We start from the raw sequence: 21,136 nt of genomic DNA on the forward strand, positions 1-21,136 counted from the left end.
TTTCCTTTACTTTCATGTGTGACAAACTCCTTGTTGGGTCGTAAAATCAAGTTTTTGCAGCAGGTAAGTGTGTGAACAAGACAGAGGTGGTAAAAAATGATGACGTATATAATGCATTTGTGTTTCAAATAAATGCACTTACTAAAGACCGGAAATGAGTACTCTCTAATCCAGTCTGCTGTGTTGTGACGCTGTCATCGGTCTGCTGCCTCTGAGCTCTCTACGGCTCTCGCCTCATGCCCCTCCCTAGTGCACATGCATGACACGCACACACACAGCATCCTCTTACTCTCTGCGATGCAACAGCTCCTTTCACAGTTAATCCAGCCGGGTTGTGCCACGGTGCATTGCTGTGCTTTTGCAATCTGATGAATTCCCAACGGATAGCAGAGCACATCACATTTTAAAGCAGCAACTTTGGACTCTTTGGACTTGGGAGCTTCACATCAAAGCCTCTGGTTCAGAGGTGGGACTCAGCTCCACGGGACTCGTGGAACCAACAATGAAGTCCCAACCAGGCATGGCGACCATGCTGCTGCCCATCGCTCTCTGCCTTAGTAAGGATGTTTCTTTAATTGTTGTCTCAGTGTGCATTTAAGTCTTCTGGAAACATTTGTAAGTGCTACATTTGCTCTTGCCTGTCCTATGTTGCACACAGTTTTCCTGATGTGTCTTTTTTATGCACATATGTCTTGGAACTCAGGTTGATCAGAGGCATTTTAGCCCCCTCCAAAATAGTTACGTTGACTGATGAAGGATATTCCATTAAGGTTATTCTGAAACTGAGGAGAGACAGGTTTTACAAATGCACTTACCTTAATGAAATGCTCACTGTCCCCTCATGTTCTGATTGTCTCCCGCTCTCAGCTCCCTTTTCTGTGTGTATTTTAGGAACAACATATTGTATTAAGGAGCAAATTCTACTATCTGTAATTTGTTTAGGTTATTTTTGATTTTTTTTTTAGAATTACAAAATGCTTTGCAGTAAAATCATGCAAAAGGTTATTGAGTGATAAACAATAAATTAACATTAATTATACAACACAGATACATATAAGCATGCAAATACAAGGGAACAGGGAAAAAAGAGGGGAAAACTACTTTTTAAAGCTAAAAATAGCTTATACAGTAGATACAATAATTACCCACTGATATATTAAGTCAAATATAGAGATGGCACATTTTCAAATATCCAAGGCTTGAGAGTGAGGTGTAATACTCACATACCGTAGCTTGTAGTTACAGTTACAGAACAGTTTACCAATGGCTGCTGACAACTACACGTCTTCAAGGCCAACAACAAAGCATCTGTGTGGGTTATTTTCACAGGAAGAAATCGACTGAAACACACCTCCACAGCCTCATGTACTGATTGGATTAATGCAACAAATGTCCTCTATTCCAAATCAATGTCTACTGTAAATATTCCAGTCAAACCTTGATTCACCTTTTCAGGAACATTTCAGTGACAACTGAAACCAGGCTCAGAGGGACATGTTATGTATGAGCTGATCAATGCACTCAGACAGCTCGTGCAGGGTTTTGTAGTCCTACACTGAATTTGGCTTCGAGATTGTATAATCCGTCCAGATGAATGGAATACTACATACTATACCCATATTTCTGTATTTGTTTGATCCATCTAAGCACCAGATGGATCATGCCTCGATGAACAGAATAGGCCTCACTCCACAAGATGAAATCCCCGACCCAAAGAATCTAGAGATTGGATTTCTCTCCGTCGTCTCAAACTCATCCCCATATAAATTTATTGATAAATGCATTTATCTTGATTTTCTCAAGTTTAAAATCTACTTTTCTCTTGTCTCTTCCGCTCCATTAGGCCTGGTCACTGTGTGTTTCGGGGCTGCCATTCCCTATTCATGTGGTTCCATCTACAAGAGTTTTGCTCAGTGTTTACTCGCACTTGGAGACAGTTTGGTGGATACACAAAAAGACCAGAGCACGCAGGACATTGATTCAATCTGCAGGTGTGTGTCTGCCCATCACTGTGGTAACCATCCAGTAAATGCTTTTTTTTGTCTTGATACAACTTGTCTCAAATTGTTAAAGTTATAATCCTTAAAACTGATATAATGCCCACTAGCGCAACCCTGTCTCCTAAAAATTACGTTCCCCCAGAACTAATACGCATTCCCAATTACGTTTGATCAGAAACGTATCTCCTCCCTGATTATGCTTGTGTTTGACGTATTACACATACGTTGATTATACACATATAGGTTGATTAAACACGTATGTTGATTATACACGTATTTTTGTTTTATTGTTTTTATGTTTGTGTTTGACGTATTACAAATACGTTTATAATCGTGTGTTTGTGTCATTGTTTTCTTGCTTTATTCCAAACATCTTAACTGTACTGGTCTTACAGAAATATTGTAATATGTCAAACACAACGTACTGTTACAGTAAAGATGTGTGGATGTGGTCAGAAATGTTCTGAACACATTCATATCAGTTAGTATTTTGAAAACCGGATGTTGGGTCCCGTGACTCCTTCCGCCCGTTTGAATATTTTTCACGTCAGATTCTGCACTTGATGTGACCACAGAGATCCGAGTGTCTGAGGATGATCGCAGTGGTTTACTGCACCAGATGGAGTTTTTCACACACTTTGGGCTGCATTCACAAACAACCCGACTCAGAGAAGACAGGAGCTGGCGCAAAGGAGGCTGTTACCGACGGCCTGACGGTGACGCCAAGCGTCTGAAGACCGAGCTCCGAGCCTCCCGGTGCGGCCGGTGCTCCGGTGCGGCCGGTCCTCCCGGTGCGGCCGACTCTCGGGCTCCCGGTGCGGCCGGTGCCCGGCCTGGGCCGGCCGGCTCTCACAGGCCGGCCCCGCCCCTCTTTTCTTTTTTCTCCACAGAGTTTAAAAATTAAAATATGCTTAAATAAAGCAAGAAAACAATAACACAAACACACGATTGTAAACGTATTTGTATTACGTTAAACACAAACATAAAAACAATAAAACAAAAATACGTGTATAATCAACATACGTGTTTAATCAACCTATATGTGTATAATCAACGTATGTGTAATACGTCAAACACAAACATAATCAGGGAGGAGATACGTTTCTGATCAAACGTAATTGGGAATGCGTATTAGTTCTGGGGGAAGTATTTTTAGGAGACAGGGTTGACTAGCGATGTGGAGCAGGTGATGTTAGTGTCAGTCGATTCACCTCTTTGGTCAACAACTGTAGCATAGATAATTAATCTTACTCATTCTTAGTGATCCTCTGAATTTTCCTTTTGTGCCATTTAGAGGTTGACATTTTGGGATTTTTGTGAAATGTCTCAACAACTATGTATTGCAATGAAAATGCCTGCAAACCGGAAGAAAAGCTTCAGCTGTACTTTTTTGTGCTAGCGAATGTTAGCATGCTACACTAAGATGGTGAACATGGTAAACATAATACTTGCTTAATAATACCAGCATATTAGCATTTTCATTGAGAGCATGTTCGCATGCTGATGTTGGGATTGCACAGCATTACAGAGCGTCCATGCTATAAACTCGTTATATTCACAGTGGACGTAACATGTGCTTGCAGTGACGAAACCCACAGAGAATTATCGCCTGATTGTGCAGCACGGAGGATTACACAGTCTTTAAAATCATTGTTTTGAGTTTATGGCCTATAATTTTATAAATATTGTTTAAATTATGCTAAGGGGCCGAAGATTTTTTATTATTATTTTACTTTCTCTATTAAAAATATTACGCAATAAGCAATGCTCTTCTTCTGTTGAGCTGCAGCATGTCTACTTCCCCTGAATGGCACTCTCTATTTACCTGTCTTGTTAAAATATACCAGCTATCACCGCCAGTAACCATAGGTGTTACAAAAAATTAAGGATTAAAGCTTTGAAAAGTAATTTAACACCAGACCAGCAACATGAACAGTTAAACCAGGTACTCATTTTTACTCAGGTGTTACCCATCATCACTGTATTGCTGCATTATACCTGTTTCTTGACTTGCAGTCATTACATTTCTTCACTGATTTCTCCTCATAACTGGTTCCTTGAAGGTCCTGGAATGCATTCCATGTTTGTGCCAACTCCGCTCTGGCCGGGTGTCCTGGTGAAGCGGCAGCCGTCTGGGAGTCTCTAAGACAAGAGTCCAGGAAGACGCAATTCTCTGGAAACCTCTATGACATGTGTGCCAGCCGCACCACCCTCCCAGCCAGCACTGTGCCTGCACCCCAGAGCCCTCCCACCTCCGACCAGACCAACCAGGATAAGCTGAAAGGACAAACAAACAAGCACAGCCCTACCTTCAGCACACTGTTGTTACCTGTATGCAGCACCTTACTTCTGCTGAGGAGTTAATTAACCCTTTAAGTATTTTAGTCAGACAGCCGGGCATCAGCGTCCAGCTACCCCTACCATCCAAACACACAAGGGTAAACACTCTTGACATGTCATGTGTACAAATCGATCCTAAAATAAGGAGTTCAATAACTGGACACAGTGGAGCATTAATTTAGGCATTTAATAGTAATGTTGAAAATATCACGTCTTGCTCTCAGAAAAAAAGTTGACAAAGAAGTTGCTTTCATTCTGACAAATTCAACTGTGTCACTTGAAATGAGTGGATGATTGATTGTGATTGAATTCACATTGTCTACTATTGCCTGGTCACATTATATGGGCTGGAGTGATGAACAGGTAATGAAGATAAAGTCTCTCCGACTCACTGAGATAACTTGGCGGAAAGACAAATCTCTAAGTTAAAATTGAAATCTGTTGTAAACGTTTTATTTGTGTCACTACTGCAGTACTTCAGGAATACTGCCTGATTTTTTAGGACAAAAGAGATTTCAGGAATGCCAGGTGTTCATATGTGCTTGTGATCCAATCAGGTGTGATCTAGCGCAGAGTATTATTACAGGCTGCAAAACTGTTTTTGTGCAGTTTAATTTATCATGCTGTTTGACCAGTTTAAAATCTGAAAATTTGATTTTGTGTGGGAGCATACTTTACAGTGTGTGCATGATGTTACAAATGTAATTCCATGTGACCCCTTTCAGTGGTTTTCCAGTCCTTCTTGAAGCAGTTATATGTTGCTTTTTCTATTCTGTTATGTAACGTTTCACTTCAATCAATAATTGTATGCATCCCACGTGAAGCAATTAAAAAGGATACAGAGCACGCACTCTAAAATAAGATAATAATATCTAATAATTAAACACAAATACATGCTAAGTGGCATAGTTAGTGGAAGGAGGGAGTGGGATTAATCCTAAAAGCATTAACAGTTGCTTTAAAGTGATTTAATGTTGTATAACTTTTCTTTGTTACTGAGCTGTAATACAAACACCGACTGTATTTTATTCACTGGTTTTCACAATACCAAATTGTTTTCTGTATTGTTTTCTGTTTTTTGGTTATTTGTATTATTCTTTTTTTTTCACCGCAGTATAGAGTGATACATGCTTCTTTGATTAAGTCTGATTTTTATTCTGAAAAAAAAAACTTAAATTAAAGGTGCACTGACAAACACAACGCCGAGTTATTTTCCTTAAATCGCAACTATTACTTTTTTTCAAGTCATGGGTTTTTGAGTCAGTTGTATGTGTATGTGTGTGTGTGTGTGTGTGTGTGTGTGTGTGTGTGTGTGCGTGTGTGTGCGTGTGTGTGTGTGTGCGTGTGCGTGTGATCTTAATACTCTTAAGCTGTTTCATAACAGCAGTATCATGAGTAGATTAATCTCGTCTGTCTTTAGTCGAAGCAGGTTGCACCTCGAAACCCTTGAAGTCAGTCTTACCGCCCTCGGAGCATAAATTCTGTAAGTGGGAAATAAATGATTGGTTGTGTAACGTGTTGCCGTGTCAGCATTGCCATGACTTGAACATGAAGTGAGCAGGTATGACATCTAAAGGTCAGAGGTGATAACTTAATTATTGCAGCATGCTAAATTTAAGAAGTTATTGCAGCTGTCACTGAAACCTCAGGTGGACGTCCTGCTTTATATTCTGCTTAAAGATTCATGGGTCACACTGATTAAATGCCACCATGCAGCCTCTTTAACCCAAAGTTCACAGGTTTAATGGTTGATTTAAATTGTGCTGTTTCATAGATGTCACAGTTGATTCCAGATGCAGTTTGCACACAATTTGCACGACGTACCTGATTACATTTTAAATCTGAAATTAGACTGTGTCTAAAAGTCTCTGGCCTTGTCTACGTTTTACTGACAGACTACATGTTTAAAAGCCAGATTATAACCATGATTTGTCATGGCGACAAAACGTAGCAGGTCACCATGGCCAGAGAGGGGATTTCAAATCTGTTGCTGTCTGACTCAGTCAGAGCTTTTAATATATGGACCAGGATTGATTTTTACACATGAAATATGAACAAATATGATGTTGTTACAGTAGTTTGAGTAGGAATCTAAAGGCTGTGTGCCTGTAAAGCTGTAAACATCTGTTGTGTCTATTTTCAGTCAGTTAAGACTTAAAAAAAACTACCAGCTTTCACAGTTGTGTTTTTTTTATTAAGATAATTAAGATGAATTAAGATCATTCAAGACAACTAACTAATAAAGATGAGATAAGGGTTCCAGGCCTCTGTCACTGCATTTCAGTCTACCAGACTAATGTTTTTATACATATTCTATTTAGTTTTCCAAAAAAAGCAGGTCCAACACGTTCTCATTCCAACTTGTCACATACTGACACTTTGTCAGCCCTATTGCACTTAGCTTTAGTCAACAAAACCACTCAGTTAGGAAAAACATAATTGTTGGGTCCTGAAGCACACGTAAAAGGTAAACAAATTGTAAGAAAGCCTGTCACTAACATAAGTTCCAAATAACTTAGCACTGGTCTCAAACACAAGCATCCTGCGTTTGTTTGATCCATCTACCTCCATCTCCACCCTTTGTGTTTTTTTTCCAGAGATTATACAACAGCATCACACTCCCAGAGCATTTTCTCTGTGTGTCTAATAATGACATGGTTTATATTGTAGTTACTAAGAACATCTTGTACAGTCAGGGTGCTTTGTTGTCATCAGATGCAAAGGTGTGTGACGTGAGAACGTGCTGTCAAGTCTTATATCCTTTAAATCTTCTTTTTGATGGTCCAACAATATCCTTTAATAGAAAAATATAATGACTGTCATCATCTTGGGTAACTTCATTAAAAATTGATAAGGCTTTTGGAAAGTGAAATCCTGAGATATTTCTGAAAACAGCCTGGAGGAAAAACTAACTAGGTCTTTGAATTGTCCCCAGGACACCTTGGTGCGCCTGCTCACTCTAATCTCTCTTCATCCTGCATTTCACTTGAGAAAATCTGCAACATCACCATGAAATCTTATTTAGGTGCCTCACATTCTCTGCCCAGCTGTTGAAATGCTCAAGATACAAGCACAAGTTATTTTTTCTGAAAAGTCAGTGAGATTTTAGAACAATGTTTACGAATCAATGCTCTCTAACAGATGGTGTGTAGCATGAAACATGACTGAGATTATGAATTCCATGTGTAGCAGATTGTACTATCCAGGACCTCATTTTACTAGCACACTAATTAATGCTAGAACATTGTACGCTGCACTGCACACCAACTCTACAAATGGGATTCAGTAAATACATTTAATAAATATGAATTATAGAAGAAATAAATTAAAAGTAAGCAATGCATCGAACACATTTTCCATTAAAGGAGTTTTTCCACAATCTGAATCAAAGACAGAGGTTGTCCTGTGTTTTTATGATGTATGATGTGATTTCCACCTATTATAAATAACACTAATGTAACTAAGTTTATGTTTTATCAGAAGGCAAGGCTATTTAGCTGTTGAAATGTTGAAAATACATTTCTATAGAATGGCCTGATGGTCTGTGTCATCTTTAACGTCGCAGGTAAACAACTACTAACGTTTTACAGCACATCTACGTTTACATTGTTGCCTTTATTTGATATTTGAAGTATAGAGATAGACAGGAAACATGGGCAGAGAGAGGGAACAAGCAACATTCAGTATACACCTGAGGAATTCAATGACAATTGTTTTATTACCTTAAAGTTCCTCTGACAATTTCTTAATTCTGAGATTCTAATGTCAAAATATAATTTTGGCACATTGTATTATTTTAATTTTGGGTTTACTTAATACAATTACCACTAAGTCTGAATACGAGTCTGGATGACTTTCGATTCTCTTCCGCTTGTAAATATAGTTAACTTCTTCCTCTTCAAAAGTAATTTACAAAGAAACCACAAAGAGACTAAATGTGAGTACCAAGGGTCAGTATTCTGCCTGGACCATCTTCAAAGGTTAATCCAGCCAGGCTGAAAATGACTTGCTATTAACTATTACTTACCATCTTGAACAGTGACCTACAGACAGACAGACCTAGAGGGAGAGAGAGAGAGAGAGAGAGAGAGAGAGAGAGAGAGAGAGAGAGAGAGAGAGAGAGAGAACACACGCAAACATACACACTTTAGTGACGAATGTGTCGCCTCAGAGTGAAATGTTTAACAGTCAAAATGTCCAATTAGACCACGTGAGTCGTGTGTGCACGTGGGTGGAGGCTATATATCTGCTTGGTTTCTCACTCACCAGATACACTTGTGAAGAGATGAACCAAGCACCTGGACTACTTTGAAAGAGTTGTTGAAAGTCCTTATTGAGGAGCATCCGTTAAAGCTGTCCCTCCCGTTGCCGTGAGTCTCGGAGCCCTGTTCAGGACCATGGAGGAACTGGCCCGGGAGAGCATCAGCCTTCTGGCCCGCTCTGCGTCTCACGCGGACCCGCCGCGGCTCGGGTCGCTCGGCGCGGTGTTCATCATGCTGAAGTCCGCGCTCGGGGCCGGACTGCTCAACTTCCCCTGGGCTTTCCAGAAGGCGGGGGGAGTGACCAGTGCCGTCAGTGTGGAGTTGGTGAGGCCCAAACCCCAAACACCTCCAACATGCACCAACAGTCGTTGTCCACTGTTTAATACAGGCTTGGTGTGCGTATTGAAGGCCCTGCAAGGCCTATTCATGGAATTATTAGGAACTTTGAACAGCAAATGCCTACATTGTATTGGCCTGTATATCTTGATATATCTGGCTCGTCAAAAAGCTTTTGGGGGGTTAGTTTGGTTGTTAGCCTGCAGACTGTGTATGTAGAGACTCACCACCACTCAGTCTCTCCCTGGTGTGAAAGAGGCACATCTTTTCACATGTGAGCTCTAATGAAGCTTCCAGTTTAGGTGAGGACTTGACCTTTCATTGCACGGCAGCAAACAATGTGTGCGTGTCATGGATGGATTTGCATTCTGATTTTCCAAGAACAGGCCCAGGGTCTGAAGAGGTCCGGGGCTCCTAGAATTAGCTCCAGATGGCTCTTGATTTCAATTTGAGTCCTTTTCCTCTTTATGTTCCTATAATACTACATATACAAACAGTTAGTCTCCATTCAAAGTAAAACAAGTTAGACCTACATTAGAATAAGCAGAATAATCTTTATGGGGCCCGTTGTCTCATGATGCGTTCATTGTGTGTGTCCTGCAGGTTTCGCTGGTCTTCCTCATCAGTGGTTTGGTCATCCTGGGCTATGCCTCATCAGTCAGCAGACAGAAGACGTATCAGGACGTGGTGAGAGAGGTGTGTGGAGGAGCTGTGGGTCAACTCTGTGAAGTCTGTTTCTGCTTCAACCTCTTCATGATATGTGTCGCCTTCCTGGTGGTGGTTCAGGACCAGCTGGAGAAATGTAAGGCCTGAATGACGTTATATTATTTTCACGATGTAGGTTCTCTCGTTACTTTCAATGGCTCCTGCTTTTGTTTTATTTTCAATCTCTTTGTCAGGAAAGTAGCCATAAACTGCAAAGTTCTTAGTTATTTTTAATTGGGGAATTTATCCATCCATGCTATGCAGCTCACCTGGGTCCTTTTGCATTACAGTGATTCATAATATCTTTCGGAATTATTGTATTGGATGCTTATGATAATGAATAATTCTGGGCCATATTGTCCTGATTGGTTTTCCATTATACTTTCTGGTATAACCGCCAAACAGGTATTACATTGCATTCTGTGTGGTATTAAAAAGGTCTAATAAACCCTGAAGAAATCCTGGGCTGGGAAAACATGGTGCAAGGGTTTATTTGAAGGTTACATTGACAAGACTTCATCTTATCAAAACATTATTTCTCCAACCAGTTCATCACATACTTGATGTCCTATTCCATACAACACTATCAAATAATTTTGGCAACAATGGCTCTATTGACTAGAGCCATTGTCACTTAACTTGTGTCCGCACTAAACAGTCTTTATGGCGCTATCACCTGTTAAATAATAATTCAGAATCAGACATATTTTACATAAAATGTAAATAAAAGACTATGTAAAATAAAATGTAAATGATGTACATGTTGCTCCAATGTAAAACAGACAATACAAGTACATAACACAAACAAGGAATGAGAAATACAAGACATATTTGCAACAAAGATGTTGAGAAGTTAAAGATATGTGTGCCTGTATTGGAGCACAATGTGTTCATGTTATTAGGAGTTTGTGATTAATTTAGCAGCCATTTCCAAATCAAAAAATTAATCTCTCAGACCACAAATCATCCTCAATTTTCATTTGAGCTAGTATTAGGGTAAAACATGTGACTGGGAGCAGTAATGCTACCCTTTTTCATTTCTCCCTTTGTCGTTTTGACTATCTCAAACGCTTAAAATCTCTTTAATATTTTTGCTCTGTTCCAATTTTCAACAGAGCACTTGATTGGATTTACAAACACACTGCACCAAAAAAATCCATCAATGATCAGAGAGTCTGCACAGAGCACAGTGCAGATGGAGAATTGAACTCTCGTGGAATTTAAGCACGTATGCGTGAATTGTTGTTGTCGTTATTCTTTATTTTCATCCCTCAACATTAATGCATTCATGTTGCATACATTTAAACAACATAAACCAGACTTTTAAGCAGGAGACACATTTTTTTCAATAATATGTCAATGATTCTGTGAGCATGCAGACATTTGTTTTATTGCTACTATTGTTATGTCTGTAAGTTTCAGCAGATAATTAGACTCTAATTTTGACTCTGCCTTGTTCTTCTTCCAGTGAGTATTTCTTTATATGAGACTGTGACTGGGTCCAGTGAGGGAGAGATGCCTTATCACTGGTACTCCGACCAACGGTTTGCCCTCTTCATCATGTGCCTCTTCATCATCTTACCCCTGTCCATCCCAAAAGAAATCGGCATCCAGAAGTACACAAGGTATCTGTGGTCACAATGACATCCAGTCAAGTGTTCATCTTTAAGTGATTTCAACAGAATCATTGATTTATTGCCAAGTACATATGCAAATACATTAATTTTGGCTTGGTGATTGGTGCATAACAAAAAACAAAGTGCAATAGTTCAAGACATCATTTAAAAATGAAAATAGGAAAATATACAGTATAATATGATAAACAAACAATCAATATAAGAGTATGTTAAAATAAGTCGGTTATTAAATGTCATGTGTATATATAAATGGTTTTCTACCGGTTTTCTCCTTATGTCAGTGTGTTGGGAACGCTGGCTGCTACGTATCTGTGTGTGGCAGTGATTGTCAAATATTACATGATGGAGAGCCACACTGCTATAATTACTCCAGAGCACAGCCAAGGGTCAGTAACACTGTTTTTAATGGATGCATTTGTGGTTGTGTGTTTATCATTGGCTTCTGATTACGGTTGAATTGTGTGCATCAATTGATGTGTGTGTTTGTTTTTCTAGTGTGAGTTCATGGGCTTCAATGTTCAGTGTCGTGCCGACCATCTGCTTTGGCTTCCAGGTAAGATCTACTTAAAGTAGAAAGTAATCAATTGGACGTTCAACTGGTTGAACATGGATTTGATGTTGTCCAAATGAAGAAATGCAAGAGAACAAACTAACCAACAATAACAGACGAGCAATTATTTTTATTTCATGTAGTGCTTTTGTACAAATGCTCATATCATCGGAGGTCTTTGCACACTTCATTCCTGCCATAATATAACTGGCAGTTTCTGATTGTAAAATATCTGAGCAATGAATGCTCATGAAATGTTAGCTAATGCAAATGGAGAAATGGATGCAAGACACATTTCTTTGCCTAATATTTTGGGTTGCTATTATTGCCTTGCATACCTTTCAAAACGTGCTCATTGTCTTTTGTTGTGCTTTTCATTTTCATGCTATACAAATGATTAACAATGATTACCAATTAACTAAGTAGGAAGAACATAAATGTTTGCCCAACTCCTGTTTACATACACAAACAATTTCTATAGCATGTACAGCCATAACAATACAAATATTTATATTTTGGGAACAGTAGTAGCAGAGGTCAATACATATATCCCATATAATCAAGTAAAGTCAAGTCAAGTCCACTTTATTTATCAAAAATACCGCATGTGCAAGACGTACAGAAATGTGAAATTACGTTTCCCTCTTATCCATTATATCCATTTATGCTAACTAAGTTACTCAATGTTCAAGATACTCTTAAAAAAATGTTCAAGATACTCTTAAAAAAAAACTACTAGAAAACAGCCATGACTCTGGATAACTAAAAAGAAAAAAAAGTCTCCCAAACTGAGCATAGTAATCATAGTGTCTGTGTGTGTTTGCAGTGCCATGAAGCCTGTATTGCAATCTACAGCAGCATGGAGAACCAGAACCTCTTCCACTGGGTGGTCATCTCTGTGGTCTCCATGATTTTCTGTTTACTCATCTACACTCTAACCGGTGAGTTCAACTCTAAACTATCGACCTCTGCATTATGTGCTCACCTGAAAGCTACGAATCACATTCGCTGTCTCTTATCTCCAGGTGTGTACGGCTTCATGACGTTTGGACGAGCGGTTGCCTCGGATATTTTGATGTCATATCCAGGAAATGATGTGGTCATGATCATCTCCAGACTACTTTTTGGAATATCAATCATCACCATCTATCCTATTATTCTTCTTCTGGGGAGGTGAGTGACACCGGAGTTGGTTTGTTTTGTATTGTGTGAGTTTTTGTGTGTGTTTTAATTCTGAACATGTTGTTTCTCTCTGTGTTTGTGTGTGTGACACAGGTCTGTCATCCTGAACCTGATGCTGCGTATTCAAAGACATCGTCGGGGAATCGTCACTCATTCATTTGAGAGTCGATGCAGAGTAGTTCTCACTGTGATCTGGATCACCATCACTCTTCTCATCGCCATGTTCGTCCCCGACATGGGGGAGGTCATCAGTGTTATCGGAGGAATCAGTGCCTTCTTCATCTTTATTTTTCCTGGTATGTAAACAACCTTAACATATGTATATGTGTATGTATCCCTGTTTGTAATAACATGGCTTTGTATTTAGATAATTATATTTGTTATATTTTATTATTAGTCTCCTGTAAATCACTTTGAGTTGGACTCACCTGTATGGAAGGTGCTAAGCTAGTAACGTTTGGTTTGTGTGTTGCAGGTCTTTGCTTGGTGTTCACTATGCAAAATGAATCTGTCACTCCAAGAGTCAGGTGAGTGAGGACCTTACGGCCTCATATGTGCATGAGATTATTATGATAATTATTTTATTTCACGGTCCATAACTTTCGGAGTAAATTCCTAAACAAGAATAATGTAATTGCAACAAATTACAGGGAAAATAAATAGTGTTTAACTGATACACTTCTAATGGATTAATTAATTCCAACTGCTATCGTAACCTAGAGTCTTTTAGTCTCTTCCCAGCCGACTCAGCTGAATTCAAAATATATGGAAAATACACTTTCTGATAACTAATGAATGGGTTTATCTTTAAATAGAGACTTCCTTGCAAGGAAATGTCTATTTCCTCTATAATTTGTACCAAATAACGTTTTCTCCCTCTGAAATTATTTGCAAAGTACACATTTTAATTTCAGCAAATTAAACTAAAATTAAATGCAGATTAAATGCTGCAGAGTAACCATTACAAAACGGATGCAAGTTATCAACAATAACAATCTGCTCCAATCAGTCATCATCATTAAAGTTCACAAATAAAATGAAATGTCTGTAAGGTTGGAAAGGCTTCTATGGGTATCGATATCCATTAGATCTATTTTAAAAGGAAGATGTTTGACCTTTTAAATTAATGACTATTAATCACTGTGAGGGAGAAGATTCATAGTGTTGCCGAAGAAGTTGGTGTTAAAAGACTTCTCTCTCTTGATGTCTCGTGTTCTTCTTTGCAGGGTGATTTTATCAATTTGGGGAGTCATAACCATTGTAGTTGGAGCCTTCATCTTCGGACAGAGCACCACCATCGCTATCATGGAGCTTTGCAACAAACTCTGATTTTCCCACCGTTTTCTCCACTACACTATCTGCAGCAGCTGCTTCACTGTGACTTCACAGCGTTTTTTGAAACTGAAAGTTGCATTTGTAAAGGTGGTTTTCAGTTGTACATATGATCCTTATCAAGGTCATCCATAACCTGGATATAGAATATATCTACTCTGTAAGAATATTTATCTGTGTGTGATGCATACATATTGGATTTAAATGGACAATAATATAATGTCAAAGAGAAGGATGCAAGTATTCCATTGTTAGGTAAGTGTAGAAAAATATAGTTTGAGTATTTGTTTTATTATTTCATTTGGTATCCCAATAATATACTTTTAGTATATTAGATGAACATTCACAAAGTGTTGCCTCTTTGAGTCTTCATTGTGCTTGCAAAATCCTGCCAGGGGGCAGTATTGTACTACAGCAGATTTATTTATTTATCTGCATAGTCATTCATTCATATATGTGTGCAATTGCCTACTGGAGACACAGATAAGAGAAAAAAACCTGTTCTAATTATTGTTATCATGGTGCTGGGGATCGTTTTGACAATAGCGTGCCACGGTTTTGTAAAGCAAGACGTTGTTCCTTGTTAATGTACATAGATGGATTGTGTGCCCTTGAAATGCTTGTTTACATGTACCAGATTATAACATGCATCAATAGCATAAAGATTTTTTTCTTTCAAGAACATGATTGTTATCCTTCCTCTTCATTTCTCTAGTCCCTTTCTCTCCACTGACCTCCTGAATCATACGAGTGATTTACATCTGAAGCTTTCGTTGAGCACAGATTGATGGCTGAGGTATGCTGAATATCATAGTTTATTGGCTTCCAGTTTAAAGGAGTTATGGCATGCACTCTGAGTGTGCACATGCTCACACATGTGTGTTAGTGTATGAATGAGTAACGATTTACAGTAAATCTAGAAAATGGGTGCTATATCTGTGCCTAGAGGGGTGTGGTGAAAGCAACATCAGCCATGCTAACTTCACATAGGGGCCGATTTATCTATCTGAACGCATACACAAAATAAGAACAGTAGCTGCTGTGTGTTTCCAGACTGTCTAGAAACACACAGCAGCTATGATAAATGCTTCAGCTTGCTTTATATATCCGTCATCCCGTGCAGCATTAATGTCCTTTGGGGAAAACCTCACACTGTGATACTCTACTTGTGTTTAGCTCATGGGATTATATTTCAACCTGCTGGCCAAATGACTAAATCCACTAAATGCAGGAAAAAGAAAATCCTTGGAAATCATACAAACTCCTTTTTGAATCCTACAGCTGCACTCTCTTTCAAAGGCAACTCAGCAGTCCTGGGAAATACAAGTATCATACATGGGGATACCCAGAGCTTAGCACTTCAGTTCATCAGACATTTATGCCTAAACAAATGAAAAAATGTCCAACCTAGCTATGATATGACTTCACAACAGTTATTGCTTCTTGTCACACCCAACATTAGAATAGTTGTCTCCAGCCATGCTAGTGACTCATTGAGGCTGAACTAACAGTGGTGACTTGAACTAGCATTAGTGTGCTAGCACACGAACAATGACAATGCTGCTAACATGCTGATGTTTAGCAGGTATAATGTTTACTAAGCAAAATGTAACATTTTGCAAGTTCTTCAAATGTTGTGTTGTATCTACATGGTTGAATGCACTTATTATATGTTGCTGTGGATAAAGGCATCAGCTAAAAACGTAGCTATTAGCACAAAACAAGAAGTACAGAACAGTTGAGGCTGATAGAAATACTGGTTGAAGAAAAACAGAAAACAAATTGAAACATTGACCTGATGATCACTCTAAAGGGAAGGTCAGTCAGTTATTACATTTCAGCCTGAAGGGAACATAAATGTCAGTCTGAACAACATTTCAATCAATCTAATAGTTGTTGAGATATTTCAGTCTGGACCAAAGAGGTGGACCAACCGACCAGCCAACACTGCCATCCCTAAAGCCGTATCCACCAGCATTGTTGAAAGTCATCCATTATCCTCTGCATTACATTATCTTTTCATTTTCCTCTGCCTGTGAAAAATAATTCCAAGCCTCATTATTATGTTGTCCCCTGTAGCTACTTTGCTTTTGAAAGATTGCTTGTAATGCAGGGCCTATAGGCTCCTTAAGTCCTAATTAATTAAATGGCAATTAGTAGCAACATTCCTTTTAAATGTTAATTGTTTCTGATAAGAGTGTCAGCAAGAGTGTGTCTATGTGTGTGTGTGTGTGTGTGTGTGTGTGTGTGTGTGTGTGTGTCGTCACTCGCAGTCACTGTCAGACCGATTGTAATCTGAATGCCTTTTGTGTTCAGAATGGAAAAAAGCTATTAAGCTCCTGTTTAATTTGCAGATAGCCTGCAGTTGTATGACCAAAATAAAAGAGGGATGTTACTGTATCGCTGTGTCTGCATCTAACGGAGTATTGTATGCATGCCATGACTGTGTGCATGTATTCTGTATGACCTTGTTTTCCTTCAAGGTTATGACTAGCAGGCTGAGATCATTGTGATGGAGATAACATGGGTCCATCATTTTGCTACTCAGGCCTTTATTGAACTGGTGACAGCAAATCTTTGACCTCCGAGCTGAACTCTCCGGGATAATCGCTGCAGTGGCAATGAGCTCAGGTGAAGGAGAGGCCTCTGTCACCTTGTGTGAGAGCAGCAGACCACGATCATAATAAATCCTATTCATAATACTAGATGCACACTAGTGTCTTGAAATGTTTTAACAGCGTTTCTCCTTTGCTTTTTTTGTTGAATTTATAGACAAATGATTGTGTGCAAATAAACCATAATGATGAAAATGACATTTAAATGCATGCTGAACAAAATAACTTCATAGACTACTGCAAATGTATTGATCAATCTCTGGTCATATTCAATTAGATTAGCACAATTTGAAAATTAATATAACAGAAGTTTAGTAAAGATGAAATTGGAATGTGTATATTTCTGTGACATGGAAATAACAATAATTTGCAACGATCCTTTTAATTTCACAGCCTCTGACAGTTTTCTTTGGAAAATAAAGTCTCTCTAACCAAACCCCACACACTTGACTAATTACATTTGCTTTGGAAGTTAGATCTGATGTATATGTACAGCAAAAAAAACATGATTCCAAATTAATCATATCCTTGTGTTTACAGACGTGACTATGAATAACAATGAAGAATAGAAAACAGCAGTAAGATTGCATGATACATGTCTTCTCCCTGTCACGTGCCGTTGGGCTTCCCTGATATCAAACAGAATTGTCAACTCAAACGGTGGAGTGGGCGTATTCAAAGGTCTGGACCCATGCAGGCAACAATCATGCTTCATTCTCCCACTTTCCTTTATCTCTTCATCCAATTACAGTGAAGTGATGACTGCAGCATTCACATCTTTTCAGTGAAAAAAAAAAGCTTCCTGACAAAAAAAAATTAAGTAGGGACCACAGTGACTGTTGTAATCACAAAATGTTCTTGTTAAAATTATGTAAAAATCTTAACTGTGTTTGCAAATGTTTGCAATAATTGTAATCATTTATTAAAAAGTTATGTCTCTATATGGCAGAGGATCTCAACAGCTGAAGCAAAACGGTCGACTAAGCACATTTCTGTCAGTAAGTAAAGATTCAATGTCGTGTAATTTAGCCAATGAGTCCAGTTAGCCTGTTGTTTTATATGGTAACATTCTAACATTTGCTAATCGCCACTTAACACAAAGTACATTTTAGTCTGATTATTAGCTATTTGGTCTTAAACCAAGTGTTGGACAAATGCACATTTCAACCTGATAATGGTGCTACATAAAAGGCCAACTGAGCCTCCAGGAACCATTATTGTTTGTCCAGGATTTTATGTCAATCTATCCATATTTCTGAGGTTATTTCATTAACAAGCAAAATCTTTAACCTTGTAGTGGCACTTGGGGATCACTGAAGTCAGTAGGATACATAAACTGGGAACCATTAATGTCTGTACACAATTTCATGGATTATGATTCATGTGTACCTGTTGAGTTATTCATATTTTTAATGGTGTTTGAGCATAGAGGTGTGATTAACAGAGAAAAAACAACCAAATCCTAAGAAGAATATGGGTTTGTAAATTGAGTCGCAAAGTTTATTCCTTCCATAACAATCCAAAAATAGGCAGAAGAGGTTTCCAAATCTGCAATATGGAACAGCATACCAAGATGAAGATAAATGGTTGAGTTAGTTATTTAACTTCATTTTACGGTTTTGCAGCTAGTTGTTCAGTAGGACACTTAAAGTGCAGCTTCATGACCAAGTCACAGTTGGTTTGTTAGTTGAGACCTGAGTGAACTGAATGCTGGAGGGAAGTGGCTGGAAGTGGCTGCCCTTTAGGAATAATATACCACATCGAATACGGAAGCTGTCGGCCTCTCTTCCCATTTGCAGAGCACATTTAATTATTTTCATAGTCACATCCGACCTTTAAAACCTCCAATCTCTTTCATATCAATTGTGATATACAGTGTATGCTGTTGCACTTGATTTGAATACAGTAAACTCAGAGCTTTCCTTGTCCCTGAGGGCATGTTTTTTCTTCTTCTTCTTTTTATATGGCTCTGCATACCTTTCCCAAACGAATCTTAAGGTCAGCCATTGTTGATTGAGCTGCAGAAAAGTACTAAATAGATTATTTCAATCCTGTTTAGCAGTTAGTATGCAAACAAAATTTTTGACTAAGAATTTTCAAGCAATTTATTTTTCTCCAAACCTCTTCAAACCCTTCCTCAACCTGTATCTGGACAGTACTAGGACCATTAAGATATAAATAGAAGGATATCTTCACAAAGCACACATTAATATTACAAGAGGTGTCGCTTTTTATCGCAATGAATTGGACAACAAAATGTTTAAACCCACCATTTAAAAAAAATCCTAATTGGACCTGGATATCCCAAAGGTCCATTATTTATGTATGAGACTCTCTCTGTGAGTGTCCTGTTTTTACTTAGCCACATATTTCTTATTAAAGTCTGAATTATCCTTAGATGAGGAGGAAAGTGAATGCAGTTTGTAAAGCCCATTCAAACATGGCATTAAAACAACTTTTCATCAACTCACACTGTAGAGAGGTCTAACAATTATATAACAGGATGACACAGATCAGCTCACTGTGGATAATCTGACTGGAAACATGTACACACAAGCAAATCCAGTATAATAGAGGATCATACAGAAACTCAAATTATTCTGAATTCACCCATAAAATAAAAGTTTGAATAGTCCAATGCCAACCTTTATATACATTCTCTTATCGTCTTTTGTCAGAAAAATATGAAATAACCATATCATTAGAACAGTGGTTCTCAATTTTTTTTTCAATGATGTATCCCCAGCGGATATTTATTTTAAACCATGTACCCCTAACCAGCACAAAGCATTTTTGGTTTACAATTCAGTTTATTAACATATATTTATATTTAATTGAATATTTATTAAATCAATATATGTGCTAATGATCTATATAAACTCAAAACAGTGGATGAAATAGTTAACGCACCAAAGCAAATGTTCTGGGATGAATTGACACCCTGTGTAAGACTTCCCGGGATAACTATAGCTACATTTAGTTTATTGTTCTGTATTGTTTATTGTTGCAGCTTCCTGTTACCTGATATCTGAAGGATGTAATACTGATTGGAAACATGGAAGAATTAAATTGCAATACAGTATATATTAAAATATCGTCTCACAACCATCCACTCTGTTCATCTACTTTGATTTTTTAAAGTTATTTTACATATGAATAGAACATGAATAACAATTCCTTTGAAATATTGGTGAGTAACTAAGTATTTATGGAAGTAATGCACCTCAATACTATTTTGAGGTACTTGCACTTTATTTGATCATTTCCATCTTCTTCTACTTTATACTTCTACTCCACTAACCTTCAGATGCAAATGTTTTACTGTAGTACTCCACTACATTAATCGATAACGTTGTAGATTAACATTACACACATAACACAAATTACCTTTAACAACTACATTGTTATTTAATTTTATAAATTAAGACACAAATGTATTAATCCCTGGGGGGAAATTCACATGCAACCCAGCAGAAAATAAAGCAATTAAAATGAACTCCACTTTTTATTTACCAGTTGTAACATGAACGTGATGATCACATTAGTGTGTCAATAATTAGGAAACAATTATATTATATGTATATTTTCTCATGTAATGGGCCATTCAACATTATGAACATTTTGTACTGTAAGTAAATTCTGACGCTAATATTTGTGCAATCTCACTTTTATTTCGATGCCATGTTTGTTTTTTACCAAATAAAAAACAAACATATTCCTTTAAGATAGGCCCCGCCCTCTTTGCTGTGCGCACGCGCAGTGTTATTCTTAGTCACGTGGACGCGTGATTCCGTTCCCTGACAGCGGCAACAGTCCGGTGAGTTTGTGTTCAGTGACTTTCAGTCTCCTCGTGTCTCTCTTATCGACAGACAGCTCCACAGACTGCAGATGTTTAACTCTGAGAGGTTTTATTCAGCACAGAGTGTCAGAGAAGTCCCTCATGGCGGCCTGAAGAGGCTCAACTCGGCCACGAGCCTGCGCCTGTAGGACCGACTCATTCAGCTTCAACTTTTGTGTCATCGAAACATTCGTCACACAGGACTCCTTTCACTGTCAACCACACATGCAGCTTAGTTTCATCTATAAATACCACAAATCATTAATTTGGCTACACATTTAGTGAGCAGAATCTGGACATAGATTCATATTATCCTTAATAGGAAACGTAAAGACGTCC

At 38.3% G+C, this 21,136-nt stretch overlaps 2 protein-coding genes across 2 annotated transcripts; both read left to right on the plus strand.

The window, feature by feature from the left end:
- Window positions 1-502: 502 nt before the first annotated feature.
- nrn1lb (neuritin 1-like b) lies at window positions 503-4,364 on the plus strand (the record flags this gene model as incomplete). The annotated part of the gene is made up of 3 exons (XM_079217528.1): window positions 503-557; window positions 1,844-1,991; window positions 4,064-4,364. The coding sequence occupies 3 exons, from the start codon at window positions 503-505 to the stop codon at window positions 4,362-4,364; spliced, it is 504 nt and encodes a 167-aa protein (XP_079073654.1).
- A 4,373-nt stretch (window positions 4,365-8,737) lies between these two features.
- Window positions 8,738-14,341, plus strand: slc38a8b (solute carrier family 38 member 8b; the record flags this gene model as incomplete). Its single annotated transcript, XM_079217540.1, has 10 exons — window positions 8,738-8,926; window positions 9,542-9,740; window positions 11,112-11,268; window positions 11,562-11,666; window positions 11,776-11,833; window positions 12,657-12,771; window positions 12,856-13,003; window positions 13,106-13,308; window positions 13,488-13,539; window positions 14,239-14,341. 10 exons carry the CDS (start codon window positions 8,738-8,740, stop codon window positions 14,339-14,341), a joined length of 1,329 nt encoding a protein of 442 aa, XP_079073666.1.
- Between the last annotated feature and the right edge of the window lie 6,795 nt (window positions 14,342-21,136).

This window comes from Taurulus bubalis (assembly GCF_910589615.1).
Source record: "Taurulus bubalis genome assembly, chromosome: 4".
NCBI lineage: Eukaryota > Metazoa > Chordata > Actinopteri > Perciformes > Cottidae > Taurulus > Taurulus bubalis.